The sequence below is a fragment of the Lacerta agilis genome, chromosome 14, assembly GCF_009819535.1.
Source record: "Lacerta agilis isolate rLacAgi1 chromosome 14, rLacAgi1.pri, whole genome shotgun sequence".
Lineage (NCBI taxonomy): Eukaryota > Metazoa > Chordata > Lepidosauria > Squamata > Lacertidae > Lacerta > Lacerta agilis.
In genome coordinates this window covers 49,615,794-49,630,499 of record NC_046325.1, presented here as the reverse complement: position 1 = coordinate 49,630,499, position 14,706 = coordinate 49,615,794, and the positions used below count along the sequence as shown (strand labels likewise).

The 14,706-nt window shown below is 41.7% G+C and overlaps 1 protein-coding gene across 1 annotated transcript in view; it reads left to right on the top strand.

Annotated features, from left to right (window-relative positions):
• The first annotated feature begins 457 nt into the window (after positions 1-457).
• Positions 458-14,706, top strand: part of SPATA48 (spermatogenesis associated 48) — a 29,158-nt gene continuing 14,909 nt past the window's right edge. The window contains exons 1-6 of the mRNA XM_033171000.1: positions 458-1,247; positions 3,443-3,540; positions 5,665-5,738; positions 10,575-10,713; positions 12,070-12,137; positions 14,080-14,121. Of these exons, the coding sequence (XP_033026891.1) occupies positions 764-1,247; positions 3,443-3,540; positions 5,665-5,738; positions 10,575-10,713; positions 12,070-12,137; positions 14,080-14,121 (905 nt within the window). The 5' untranslated portion in view covers positions 458-763. The remainder of the gene's footprint in view (positions 1,248-3,442; positions 3,541-5,664; positions 5,739-10,574; positions 10,714-12,069; positions 12,138-14,079; positions 14,122-14,706) is intronic.

Here is a 14,706-nt window from a genome sequence, read left to right as displayed (position 1 = left end):
TTCAAGAGGCAGCAGTGCAGGCTGCCTGCAGACAGCCCCCCCCCCAAAAGACGAATATTTGCTCCTCTTCCCCCTTCTTCCCAGAAACCCCTTGACCTCCACCAGAGCAGTTACCCTGGCAACCTCCCAAATCCCCAGTCTCTGTTCACACCTGGCAGAAAGGGCAGACGGAGTTCCCTTGTATTGTTCTTGTCCTTCAATTATTCCTTGATCACTGTAGCTCAGGAATTCCTTTGCAGCTTGCATTCTCCCATCATATCATATCACAAACAACCCAAACCCTGGCATTTATTAATTTCTAGGGCTTACCCTAAATCTATAATAATATATAAGGTGATTATTTTGAACTTTTATGTTTGACAATCTAAAACTTTAATACATTTTAAAACATTGCAGTAGGAAAGAAAAAAAGCATATAATTTGTGTGTGAAGCAGAGAAAATGATTGTTTTATTCATAGATCCGAAAGATCACTGCATTTTCTCCTGGATCCAGATCCCTATGAAATGCATCACTACAACTTTCATTGTGTGCTCATGTTCTACTGTCACCAGGCAACAAAGAGACTCTTCTCATTTGACAGCTCTGTTCCCTCCCGGGTTTCTATCTCCTTTTACTTTGGTTTTAAAGTAGTGTTTTCTTCCATAAGTTGGAAAGGTTTTTGGTTGTGTGTGTGCTGTTAGTTTCCGTGAGAGTTCCTGGACAGGATTAGAAAACTATCAAGACTCTTAATATCTCTACCTGGAAACAATACAAAAATAATTATGACTTCTGAAGTCACTGCAAGGCAGTTCAGTCACCTAAATTCTCACAAGATGCATCAGAAGCAGCATGAAGGTCTCTTAAAGAGAATGTATATGCCTTTTGTGAGAGGACCTGAAGACAGACACTTTTTTCCCAGTTTCCACAACAAATGCAGTAATGCTTTTCTCAAATCCAATCCTTTCATTCAACCTGAAGATAAATGCTACCTTTTAGCTCCACATCGGGATGATCTGCCAATAATTAACCCTTCTTCAGGATTTGTGAGCCCAGGAGGTGCAGTTGAAGCTAACCAAATCATGTACAGCAAAAACAAGGAACCCCTGGGGAATGGTAAAGATGTGCAGCCTCCACCGTCGGCCCCCTTCCCACATACGACACCCCAGCCTGCAAACAGAAGACTCTCGGTATTGGAAGAGATAAAGCAGGACCAGCGGTGGAACTCAAGAGCAGTGCCAGATATTTCTCTCAGGGCAAAAATTGGAGGTACATGGTGCTATCTTTTACTGGTCTCATTGTATTCACTATATTGTCTGATGAAAGGATGCAAGGTGCAGCTTTGGTACATCAGCCTAAATGATGTTCCTTAAAGTGCCAAAATGCATGTTATGCAGAGTTTTATTTAACTTTCCCCCTGGTGAATGAAAAAGTTGCAGTGCTGAAGAACAGGTGAGGGGAATGGGTTGTTTAACCTTTTCCCTGCTGACCATGGTTCTACTTAAGTTCAGTTGGCAAGGCATTTGCAGGGGCAAAATCTGTTTCCTCCCTGCAGTATTGGGTTTATCAAATGTAGAGGGCAGACTTAAACCTCACTCAGACAGGGTTCTGGGTGCACCCTTTTGGTTTCTTCCATGCAGTATGAGTAAATGCTGTCATTCACTTCAAAGGGGAAAAGTGAAGTACTGCATTTGAGGACACTGTTCTATTGATAGCAAATGCACGCATCCCTCTCCTGACCCTGAATAATCTCCTCCACTGACAAAGACAACAAGTTGTCAATGCAATATACAGGCACAATTACCACTTCCCCCTCCATCATGATAGACTGTGTTTGTTGCTGCAATTTTTATTTCCCGTTTGTTTTTATATTGTTTGATATTTTGTGGTTGTAAGATACGTTGACTTATTTTAGAAAATAGGTAGAATTCTAAGTTTTTAAAACAATAAAATAATGATAGGTGGTTTGTTAACTATAACATAAGAATATATAAGATGAAATATAGCTTGCCTGTCCAAACAACTCAGATCATGTACCGGTAATTAATTGCTAAATTATACATTGTGTTGTTCCAAAGGCTCACTAATCTAAAGCAGAAGAGAGTTGGTGGTTCATTTTTAATGTAAGAGCCTAAATCTAATTTCAGTTCCCACCTCTGCCGTGGATTCACTATGTGGCCATGGGTAAATCACTGCCCCCAGCCTTGGGTCACATGCACACCACACATTGAAAGGACTCTTATCCTACTTTATCAGTCATTGCTTCACCCAAAGGATCATGAGGACATTTCCCAGGATTCTTTGTGGGAAGTCATGACTGCTGAAGGGAGGGTATAAGAGTTCTTTAAATGTATACAGTAATGTGGATGTAACCTATATCTGTGGGGGGGGGGGGAGAGAATAAAAAGGAACAATATGGGAGTGTTTGGAGAACAAACACAGTAAAAACTGTAAAGCATCAAATTTAGAATGTTATATAAATTATATTAAAATGGGGAGCAGCAGTAAAGAAAATGACACCCTATTGGGCCTGGTAAACATGTAAGCAATTGCTCTCTGGGTCACCACCTCCAGCCTCCTGTCTGCTTCCTGACAGCAGCTCACTGTCTCTTTTGTCTCTAGATTCAGGGACGAAACTAGGCCTTATTTTAACCAGGCCAAAGACCCAGTTTGGCACACTCACCCACTCGCATTTGTGTGTACACAGACACACACACACACACACACAGAGGCTGGGAGCCTCAATGGTGCTTCACCCAAACCCAGCTTAGCCCCCCCCCCCAGTTATGGCACTGTCTAGCTCTCTAGATCCCACAAACTTCCTTCTTAACCCCCTTTTTCTTCAACTATGCAACCACTGCCCCATTTCCTCAGATCTTTATTCCTTGATGGCTCTTCCTGAACTCAGCCCACCATGTCTTCCTTTGTGCCCCCCCCCCCATTATTAAGTGCTCATTTTGTCAAGCCGGTCTCTTCTGCCCTTTGTTTCTCCTTCTCCATCTGCCCTTCCTTCAGGTTCTTGCTTCTCAGTACCTGCTCTGCCCCTTCCTTCAATTACTCTGCCTCGTTGTTACCTGTCTCTTAAGTTCCCCGGAATCTTGGGACCACTTTCTCACTGTGCTAACTATTAATTTCACTCTCTTTTTTTGACCTATAGTGCTGCTTCATGGTTTTCTGTGGTATTTTCTCAGCCAAACTCAAAATTCACTTCAACTCATTAAAATGGACTGCAGCAACCATTCAGTTGTTGATATCTTCCCTCATTAGAAAGTATGTTTGCAAGCATTTCAGGGTATAACATTACTTTGGCAAATTACTGCCATAGACTTCATTGTTTCCACCACAGTAATCATATAATCATTTAAGTTAGTTAACATAGCAATATAAGAGCTATTTAACTTAGTTGTAATCTTTAATACTGTAGTAGGCTGCATAGCACAAGAAATTTCAACACTTTTTTTCAGGGTGGACAAGTCCAGTAAAAGTTATACCTGCTCCACCTAAAGTCAAAGGAAATTTTTCGCCTCATACATTTGCATTTCATGTGGACCCAGACATTAAGGTATTTTTGTTTCCTGCTATTGATTTTGTTGTTTGTATAAACCTGGGACATATTTTCAAATTAATACCATTGCAGATATTCTTGACAGCTAAAATTATCGTGATAGACAGGGAGTGGGGTAGAAAACCTATGCAAGTCATTCATGAGTAAGATGATATCTAAAGTTAATGCTGAAAGATGTGATGGATGGATGAGTTTCATCTTGTTCAGCTTGATGATTTGAAGTAGTTGCATGGAGTTATGAGTCCAAAAACTTGCTTGATGGACCCAGGTCTATTTTGGCTTCTAAAAGCTGCATGGGAGGATTGGCCTTTCAAGTCACAGTGAGCATAAATGCTTTTTGGCAGGAGAGTTGTGTTCCTGCATCTTTAAAAGAGGCAGTTGTCAAGTAGAGCACTCCAAACTATAGGATGCTAGCATAAGTTACACCAAAGTAAATTATGCTGTGGTATAATTTACCAAACTATTCCAAACTCAGTTCATGAGTACCTCAGTTCAGCGAGAGAAAATAAACAGTTTGTGATAACAGCTCAGTTGGCATTTGCTGTGGAATCACATTCAAAAACAGTTGCTACACATGGAATTCTTCCCAAAATGTTACAGGTAGCTGTGTTGGTCTGCCGTAGTCAAAACAAAATAATTCCCCGCCCCCTTCCAGTAGCACCTTAGAGACCAACTAAGGTTGTTCTTGGTATGAACTTTCCATATCTGAAGAAGTGTGCATACCAAGAACAAACTTAGTTGGTCTCTAAGGTGCTACTGGAAGGAATTTTTTTATTTTGTTCCCAAAATGTGTTGTTTGTGTTCACACTGAGAGAGGTTTCATATACGGTATATTCTGTGGGAAGAGAACCACATACAGTAGGAAGGAAATGTAAACACACGGGTAAAATGTACAGGGCCTCCTTAGCATCCCCGCCAGCAGCAACTAATCACACCACACCACCCACCAAGGTACGCACACCCAATCATACTCTCTATCCACCGTGCTGTGATACAGCACCACTATGTAAACCAGCACCAGGGGAGCAGTGCCCCAGATCACAGCCTCCGCAAACACCCCAAGCCCACACCGCCACCAACACACATGAGGAGATGCAAAGTTAAATGTTATTGTAAGCACCCAAAGAGATATACCAGTATGTTGTAAACGGCATAGCACACACAGAGAAAGGTGCAGAACACACATATACCTTGAAAACAACCATTTGTTTCTTTCATAAAACTTCAAATCCCACATTAGGCAAATTCAGAAATTATGTGGAGAATCTGGCACCCATGAATTTTAGGGGATCCTCACTCCTGCAGACCCGTAACAATATATTAGGGGGAAAGTGTGCATAAAAATAATTATATTAGTGAAAATATAATACAAAACTGCATTTATATTAGGAGAGATTTCCTGCAAGAATGTACATTTGTCAAAACTGCATACCAAAATGTGCTTATTAAGAGCAATTTGCACTAAAATGCTGAATAATATTTTTTATTAAAAATTAGCTGCAGAAATGTGGGGAACTGAATTTAAGTTTGAAACAAGTGAGAAACTGAGAGCAACAGCTTTCCATCACTAGCAGACACATTTGTTGTTGTATTTTATGTATTACATAGAGTCATAGAATTGTTGGACCCAAGGGGTCATCTAGTCCAACTAGGGGGCTGAGGTGTCTTCAGCCCCCTCACTATTTGTTGGAAAGGGGCTGGGCCTCCTTGGTATTGAGAGTGTGTGTTGCAGCTTTAGTAGCTGGCTCCTCCAGAGCGCTTAGCCTCCTCCAGACAATGTGCTGTTGTCTGTGTGGGGCATCATTCACAAGTGACAAGCGATGGACCCCCTCAATCGTAGGGGCAACCTGGCACCTTTGTAGTCCAATCACCTGCAATGCAGGAAATTTTAACACAGCATGGGGCTCAAATCCATGCTCCTGAGATTAAGAGTCTCATGCTCTATTGAAAAAGCCAATCTGAACATTTTAGGCTGCTCGAAAGGTGCAGGAGTAGGAAAAGGGGTAGCAATCTTATGCTTGTGTGCTTGAGACATTACACAGCTTGGAAAACTGTTCAATTGAAGGGCTAATCCCTGCATTATCTTTTATGATTTCTCTTCCATAATGGTTTCTTACGAAGTCAAGTGATCCTTCCTCTGAAGCCTTCAGAGATGAGAAAGCACGGAGGTATATGTATACCTCAGTGGCTCAAAGGTGAGCTTCTGTTTCTAGTAAGGAAGAATTCTTTAAACAGTTGGTGTTCATCTCCAATGACATAGAACTGTCTACTTTGTCCAATATGTGGTTTTTCTCCTGTTACAAATGCTTACAAATATCCTATAGTCAATGCACATTGTTATTGCAAAAAAGGGCCCTGGATGACAGGATGCTATGTAGGAGCTTTGGGTTGAACCCCTCCTTTGGTTCCCACTTTGTTTCTGTGAGTGTAGGTTGTTTTAAACTGTTTTCAATATTACATTTCAATGATATAACCTGCCCTGGGACATTGGGGTCAAGTGAGGGTAAATAATAATAATAATACTACAAACTGACATGCTTCTTTTCCAAAAATTAGCCATCAGGTACGGGAGAGCTTGGAAGTGGGAGCTGAAGAAGCATTTGCCCTAAATTTCTCAACTGTAGCATTTCAGATTGCAAGTGGGGATAAATACGACTGGAAGTTCTTCCACGTATTTTTTAAAATAAAAATCCCTTCACATAGGGTAAGCACATGGGATTGCATCCTGTTTCCCATCCTTTCCCCCCACTGTTGTGCCCCACTTTCCTCCGCCCTATTATTCTTGCCACCACTGCCACATTGCCAGTAGCACTCCTAGTTTCTCCAGTGCCTCTCCCACCTTCCTACCTTAGTAATGCACTCTGAGGAACAGCCAACAGGATTTTTCCTCAGAGCCCAACCATTCTGGATGAGGTGGGCAGAAGAACATCTGCACTGTTAGCACAGTTTGCTGTGGCTAAGGAAGGCTGTTTAAACTTAGAGGTGTGCTGCGGTAAACTCTGCCAGCACCCACACCCTTCCTCAAAGCAATATAGGGAGAAGAAGAAAAAGGGGCAGCAGAAACCATTCCTTCAACAGGTATGTGGGTGAACAGGTGACTGTGCCCTCAGCAGGGAGAGATGGGGGGCCAGGGGACATGCCCGTTCACCGTTCCCCTTTGCCCACTGCTTGAGGCAGTTGTCTCATTCCACCTCATGACTGGGCTGACCCCGCCCGCACATAAAAAATTGGATGTCCGGGACAATAATTTTTGCCGAAATTTCTTTATGACATGCTAGCTTCCTATGTGGAAGGATTTTGGTTTTGCTTTTGAGTGCTGAGACCTGCAGTCAGGAGTGATGCAACCCAGGCACAAGTTTACCACCTCAGTGAATATTAGGCCTAAAACAAAGATCTGTTGGGATATTTTAGAGCCATTCAGGTACACATGGCCATGTCATTGATCCGAAGGTATAAGATGATTGTTATTATTAAATTTGTTAGACATAACATTCAAATGTCAGAATGGGAAAAACTTTGGAAAAATGATTTGAAATTTACAGCTTGTACACTAATTAAAGAAAATTATATGAAAATGATGTAGAGATGGCACCTAACACCAGTTAAATTTGCAAAAATGTATAAATCAAGAGAATACAAATGTTGGAAATGTAAAGAGCTAGAAGGTATGTTTTATATGTGGTGGCAATGTAAAGTTATAAAAAAATGGGAAATAATATATAATGAACTGAAAAAAATGTTTAAAATAACCTTTGTTAAAAAGCCTGAAGCCTTTTTATTAGGAATTAAAGGAAAGGAGATAGCAAAAATATATAAAAATCTTTTTATGTATGTGACTACAGCGGCACGAATATTGATAGCCCAATCATGGAAAGAGGAAAAGATCCCCACAAAAAAGCACTGGCAAATTAAGTTAATGGAATATGCAGAAATGGCGAAATTAACAGAGAAACTTAGAAATCAAGACAATAACATTTTAAAATGAATGGGAAGTCTTTATTGCATATATATCAAAGCATTGTATACAAGTTGATACATTAGCAGTATTTTAAGAAACATTTGCATTATGATAAAAGATAGAACTGGATACAAATAGATTAATAATATTACATAGACATGCATGAATTGATCATGAAACAATGGAATCATGGGAGGGGGTAGAGGGAAGTCAGGATTTGAGAAATCCCACATCTGGATGTTTTATTGAACGTATAAACAGCATTGTTTGTTTTAATGTGATGTTTGTTATAATGAAAATCAATAAAAATTATTATTTTAAACAATTGTTAGTTGCTTTATCTTGTGCAAGGTGACCCAAGGCCCCCTACAACCAAGCAGATATTCCATCATTCTGTGTGTTAACATTAAGGCAAAGAGACACTTAAACACCCATGTAAATGAAACTTGTGTTCAATGAAAACAAACACAACTCTGTATACACTGAAAGTATAATATGCACTGAATGTCCCAATGCAATAGGTATTATGACTCAGAATAATATCCACACAAGGTATGTACAGTCACAAAGAATTTGAAATATACATATGCAGTCATGCAAATTGCTATGCAATATCACTGAGATCAAGAGTTCAATAGTTCTACTATGGAGTAAATCTATATAAGACTGTGTACATGAGGGACTCCAGTAACGAGACACCAGTGGGTATGGTCTTCTTTTTGTATGTTTCAGTTCAGTTGAGATATATTGATCAACATCAAGTCCATGCTCATTATTGGGTCAGCTTTTGACGCCTGGGCGCTTAGCTCCTAGTGTTCAATCAGCAAAGATGCATTTACTTTTTTTTTTTTTATAAGAATTTATTGGCATTTTTCCAAACAACATATACCCTCACCCACACCCACAAATACAAAACAAATATGACAAATACAAACGGTATCAAGATTCTTATAGCATCTTTCTAAAAAGAAAAATTTCTTTTTCCATATCTTGACCATTGACTTCCCCTGCCTTTTCACCTTCGATTTTATATCCTTAATCTATTTTATAACCATTTCTTCTGAAAAAAAAAAAAAAAAAAAAAAAATTTGGTTCAATTATATATTTACATCAAATTATCTTTTCAACACCTTACTAGTAAATACATCACCATAATAATACCTCATCCTAGTTCTTCTTAATTCAATCTTATCAATTTCTTAACTTAATCTAAGTCTTAATCTTGCTCCTCGCATCAAATCTAATTCTTCTATCCTTAAGATTACTGCTAATAACATAAAAACTTGAAATATCTCCTTTCATATACAAATAAAAATATAACAGAATATTGTTGACAGTATTCACCCTCCACTTTCGATTTGCCGTGTTAGACTACTTTAAATTTTGTTTAAGACTTCACCCCACACCCCCTCTGTCCATTATTCTTCTCCTGATGGCATCGGCACTGAACATCCGTGTAACTTCTCTCTCCCAACGTCCACAGATCCAGGCACAGTCCATGTCTCTTCTTGCCACGAGTTCAGAGGTGTCCATCTCATCATCTCCCTGCTTCTTCGGTTCTTTGTAACGTTCCTTTTCTTCTTGTAAATACCTTAATTCTCTGTCCCTGGCCCCCGAGCTCACACCCCGGGGACTGAATATAACAAATCTTAACGTCGCCTTGGGGCTGCCACCCCCAAAAAGCGAATTTCTTCTCCGAAGTTGCTCACTCAGTTCTCTCCATCTTTCCATCCACTCTCTCAGCTCATTAGCAAGACATTCTTCATAAGTGTCAAAAGTTTTAAAAGCCTCCTCTGTGGGCAATTGGTTCCCTTTCAGATCCCCACACAAGACTTTGACTTTTCTATAAACAAGTTCCACCTTCAAGGCAGTGAGTCTCTGTTCATCTGTTAGTCCAGAGTTCAATACCAGTTCAAGGACAAAACCCAGCATACTGGCAGAGGAGGAGGAAGTGGGTGTTGTATTTCTGCTCTCCTCTTTGTTCAACGCCATTTTTCTGTGCTGAAGCGCAAACACCGCAACTTTAAATGGAGATATTTTCCTCTAGTTAACTGCCCGAAAAAAGAGTTTGCCAGTCTCATGTGTCAATTTTAGCTACATTGAAACCAGTTCTGTAGCAGTAAACCCTCATTTGGTTACATTCTTCGGCTCGAAGGGAGGGAGGCAGGCTACCTTTCCCCTTCCCCCCGGATCGTTCCAAAAGCGCGATTTTTAATCCAAATCTTTACTCACGACCACCGGGTTTTTAGCTCCATTCTTCGCAGGTAGAACTTGGACGCTCACCGCGGGCTTTGTCGCCGCATTTGCATCCCGGTTGGGGCATGTCCCCTGAAGCCCGGCTCCGGTTGTCCCTTCACCCCCACTCCCCCTTTACAGGGGGGGCAGGGGAAGGGTTCGGAGCCTCCGCGGGCACAGCCGGGGAGCCCAGGGTGCGGGACGCTCTTCCCGCACCCCAAACGGAGCCGCGCGCTGCGGTAGCGCGGCTCCTAACCCCCGGGATGGACAAGGCGCCTCGGAACCGAGGCAGCCTTCGACCACCCGGCGATGGCGTCGCCGCCGGAAGTCGCAAAGATGCATTTACATCCTCCAAGCTGCAGCCCATCCTAAATTATACTTTGGCTGATGTATGTGAAGAGGCGGCAGAGGAGTCGCTCAGCATTTCATCCACGTGTGGCTTAGCTTGTTCTGTGATGGAATGGAGACCTTTGTTATGAAGTAAAGTTCATAGTTTTGACAGTTAGATGTAAAAAGCCAGGAACTCACATGCTTCTGTCCTGGCTCTCTCCACGTATCATTTTATCATACATTATGGAGTATGCATATCATATTCTGTGCTTCATAATATAGCCAGATATTTTTTTCATGAAATAAGCTCTTCCATCTTAGACACTTTCTGTGAACATATAAAATAACCAAACCCCCCTCTGTCCACCCTTATATGCACAGTCAATGGCTCTTATGAGCCAGCATTACAAAATCTGTCCACCTTTGCGGGGTGGAAATCTGTGTTATTTATTTCACTCCCTAGCCACGACCACTGCTGTAAAACCTCTTTCCCTTCTTTTTCATGAAGAGCAAATGAAGACGTTCCCTGGGATAGAATGTTGGCACCCAAAGTCAAGCCTCCAGATACAACAGCAGAGCCAAAGGCTGATAGTGTCTCGCAGCGTTTTTCATTGAAGCAGTATGAACCAAAAGCAGAAACAAGCCAAGTCAGTGAACTTTATTTTAGCTTGTTTATGGGCTGTTTGTTGTTTAAATCATAGTCATAGATCAGTGGTAGAACACACACTTTTTATACAGGTGCCCCCCCCCCCCTGTTTAATTCCCTGGCTCTCCAGTTAAAAGGATCTCAAGTAGCAGAGCTGGGCAAGAACTCAACTGGAGACCCTCAAGAGCTGCTGCTAGTCAGGAATGAATAGTATGAGGCTAGATGGATGCTCTGACTAAGTATCAGGTAAGTTCACATGTAATATAGGAGAGCAATAGTTCCAACAGTAGATGCTGAACTGCTCTGGATTTCCCTACTGTTTGATTGTGGGTTGATGGCTCTGTTTAAATGCTGCCTCTTTTCCATTATGTTTTTTGTAAATATTTAGCTAAGTTGCCTTGGGGTTCATTTTTAGTGCTGAAAAGTGAGGAATGAATTAACCAGGCAAGAAATTAGGGACAGGGATAGGATTTTTCCATGTGGAATTTTTTTGTTTACTCTTTTTTATTTTTAACAAATTTAACAGAGAACTAAGAAAGGAAAGGAATGTGTGTGTGTGTGTGTGTGTGTGTGTGTGTGTGTGTGTGAGAGAGAGAGAGAGAGAGAGAGAGAGAGAGAGAGAAGTGGGGGAAGTGTGTGAGAGAAAGCCCATAAGTTCACATTATAAATACAATAACCATCCCATCCATCCACATTAATTTAAAAACATAAATCCGTATGTGCTGCCCAGACAGGTATCCACATGAAGCTCACGTTCGTCTGCTCTTAATAGGTACACCGTGGGGGAAGCCTTCATGTAGGACTTGCATGAGAGGAGCTATAGTCATTTAAGAAGCCTTTATGTTGCAATTAAAGGCATCCTGTCCCATGGCAGATCAAACTACCTCAGTGCCAAAACAAGTTTTGTTCTATTCCTCTCATCCATATTCCTACCATGCTCACTGGCTACAGCAAAGATAGATGTCATAACCTCCTCACCACTCTCCAGAAGCCATCTTGGGATATAAGCAAATATCTAAATGAATAAATAACAATCGTAAGAAATTGTGCCCATGTTGTCTTTCTGTAACACTGAGTGAGCTTCTTGTGATACTTTTTACTCTTCCTGTGCAGAAATGTTTGCTGAAATTGTGACCCAGGCATGTTCCAACATCCACATCCCATGTACTTTCTCAATAAACTTCCAGTTCTTGTCTGCCTGAGAGAGAATAACCAGCTACAATGTGCCAGACACTTTTCAGTACAGTACTGAAAATTCCTGTGAAGAATGTGATTGTTCTGGTTGTTACTGTGATTATTAGTAGTAACGGTGTTACTCACACAGTTGGTGATCCCAAAAACATTCTTATTGTTCCAGGTTGTTGGAAGCCTCTGGGACAGATTTCAAAGAAGAGCCTTCATATCACCGCACAAGCCAATTAATTTGTGAGCTTCATTTATTTCTATAGTTTGAAAATGTTTGTAGATTTAAAAAAGTTATCTGTACTTTCTTTTATGGTTTCACATAATGGGAATTTTAAAGTGACATGAAGCAAGATTTTTGCTGTACGCATATGTACAGTTGTTTTGGTGGCACTGAATTTGGGCTGGGAGGACATCTGAGAGAGTGCAATTGAGCTAGATGGATCTTTGCTATGACCAGAAGTGCATTTCTGTGTTTGTGAGGTGGAGCAGGGCGGTGGCAGGGAGCTCTGTCAGGGGCTGGGTCACTCTCCATCAGCCCCTGACAGAAAGTGATCAGCTGAGGTGGGCCAGAGGTGGGAATAACTTATACTGCAACATTTTCTGCCAGTGACCTTGAAGGCCAAACTATTTTAGGGATTGTGTTTGGGGTTTTTTAAGGGGAATGCAGGGTACAAGGGCCTGATACGCTGGTTGCAGCAGAGCTACTTTCCATTCTGCCTGATTTTGCTATCGCCGTTACCCTTTCTCGTAAGAATCCACCTGCTCCCCAGCACCACCTAGTACTGCTTCTGCAGAAGGACAGTTCAGATCATACTTGCACATTTGAAGAATGCACACACACACACACACACACACACAGGATTGTGTGGACTAACTCCACCCCAGCTGTCAACTTGCCTAGTACAGGAGATTGGTGAATCTTGCCAATTTCCGCCTCTCTCCGTTTCTCTTTCCCCCCAATCTTAAGTTCAGTTCTCTACATTTCCATAACAGTTTGTTTTTAGTTTCAGAAGGTGCAAATCAGGTTGATTCCCTTTAAGTGCAAGCTGAATTAAATCCTCTGTCCCTACTCTAGGCAGCTAAATTCCTCCCAGGCAGCATGGGTTCCTTAAACGTCAGCCAAAACTATGATTCTTCTCATTGACTATAAAGCCTCATGAGGAGGAGGGACAGTGACAAACACACACATGGGAGTCAAATAGGTGTAACCATGGTTGTTTAGCACATAAACTTAAGAGCAATTAACAATCACAATGCCCACCCTAACCAATCCCAAGCCCTGCAGGAAGGGGCAGCCTGTCCTGTTTCACCATCTGAGGCAAAATGGCAAATTGCTGCCTCCTTCACTGCCCCCGAAGCCTCACTTACCAGGCTTCTGGCGAGATCTCACAAGAGTTCTGTGATTCATTGCAAGATTTCACCCCCAGCCACTGCCACTGCTTCTCCCACAGTATGCAATTCCGCCACCTGAGGCACTGCCTCAGTCTGCCTCATGGGCGAGCTGGCCCTGCCCACACGGAAATGGCAACAGCAAGTTTGTTGAGCAGATGAATAGTGGCAGTTGGCTGCTGCTATAGTCATGTGACAGTCTGTGCCCCTGCTCCTTCTGTCCCAGGTCTTTCAGGCCACCAGAGTTAGCTTTTCTCCTTACACTCTCCTTTCTTCCTCAGATCTCTGTCTCCAGTTTCTTCAGTCTGCTTCTTTCCTTTACCAACTGCCCTTCCTTAACTGACTCTCCCTCTTTCCCCACTACCTCATTGCCCTCCCCTTTGCAGAGCCACATTCTAAGGAGCAAGCATTACAATGGAAGCTCTTCAAGGAGTAAAAAGACGTGTGTGTGTGTATGTGTGCATGCACATGTACGTGCACATGCTTTAAATGAAGTCTGGTGATCCAGGGCAAGCTGGTGGTGCAAAGGGCACCAGGTGGCAAGGCTAGAATCTGCAAGACCCAGCCGGTCAGGCAATAGTATCATCCTAAGTGATGGAAACCCAGAATTAAAGTTTTTACTACCTACCAAGGCTGAACTAGGACCCTGTGTCCACTATGTGCTCTTAAAAATATACATGTCATTGCAAATTGTCTGAAAGCTGTCACATCTACAGTAATAACATACCAAATATTGATTGTACATTAGTAGGAAATAAGTTAACCAATCTAATGTGCCTTTCATCTTTAACAGTGTTAGTCCTTCCTCTCGAACTCAACAGCTCCCTTTATACACGTAAGTAAAAGTTGTTATGTGAATATATATCTTTTATCTTAAGCAGGGAATTTGTTCATTCAAAAAGAGACAAAGCCACACAGTCTGTTTGCATAAGTGCTCCTTGGCCCTATGGATGCCATTGACTCTGGTGTTGTTCTGATTTACAATGGCATCCATAGGACCAAGGAGCACTTAAGCCTAACCTGAGCCACAGAGAAACAAAGCAAGAGCAGTAGGCAATGAATCACAGAAAGAGATTCCAAAAGTGAGGCAGAGATTCAACAATGTGAGGAGTAATGTCATGAATCTGAGCTGAGGAGATAGCAGGACTCTGCACCAGAAGTAAGCCCAGTTGAGCTTGATGGGTCTACTCTCTGGTAAGTGTAGGACTGCAGTCTTCTATAATGAGAAAATGGATGTTGGGTGAGTTCATAATTCAGAATCACCAGATAAATTAATTGGCAGGAGAACAGAAGAAAAATACATGTATTTATTTAAAGCATTTTTAATCCACTCTACAACCAGAAATAGGTGGTCAGACACAAAAGAACACAGGGCTCTTTCACTTTTGATGGCAGTTTAGGGGAGAAAATTTCAGCAGGC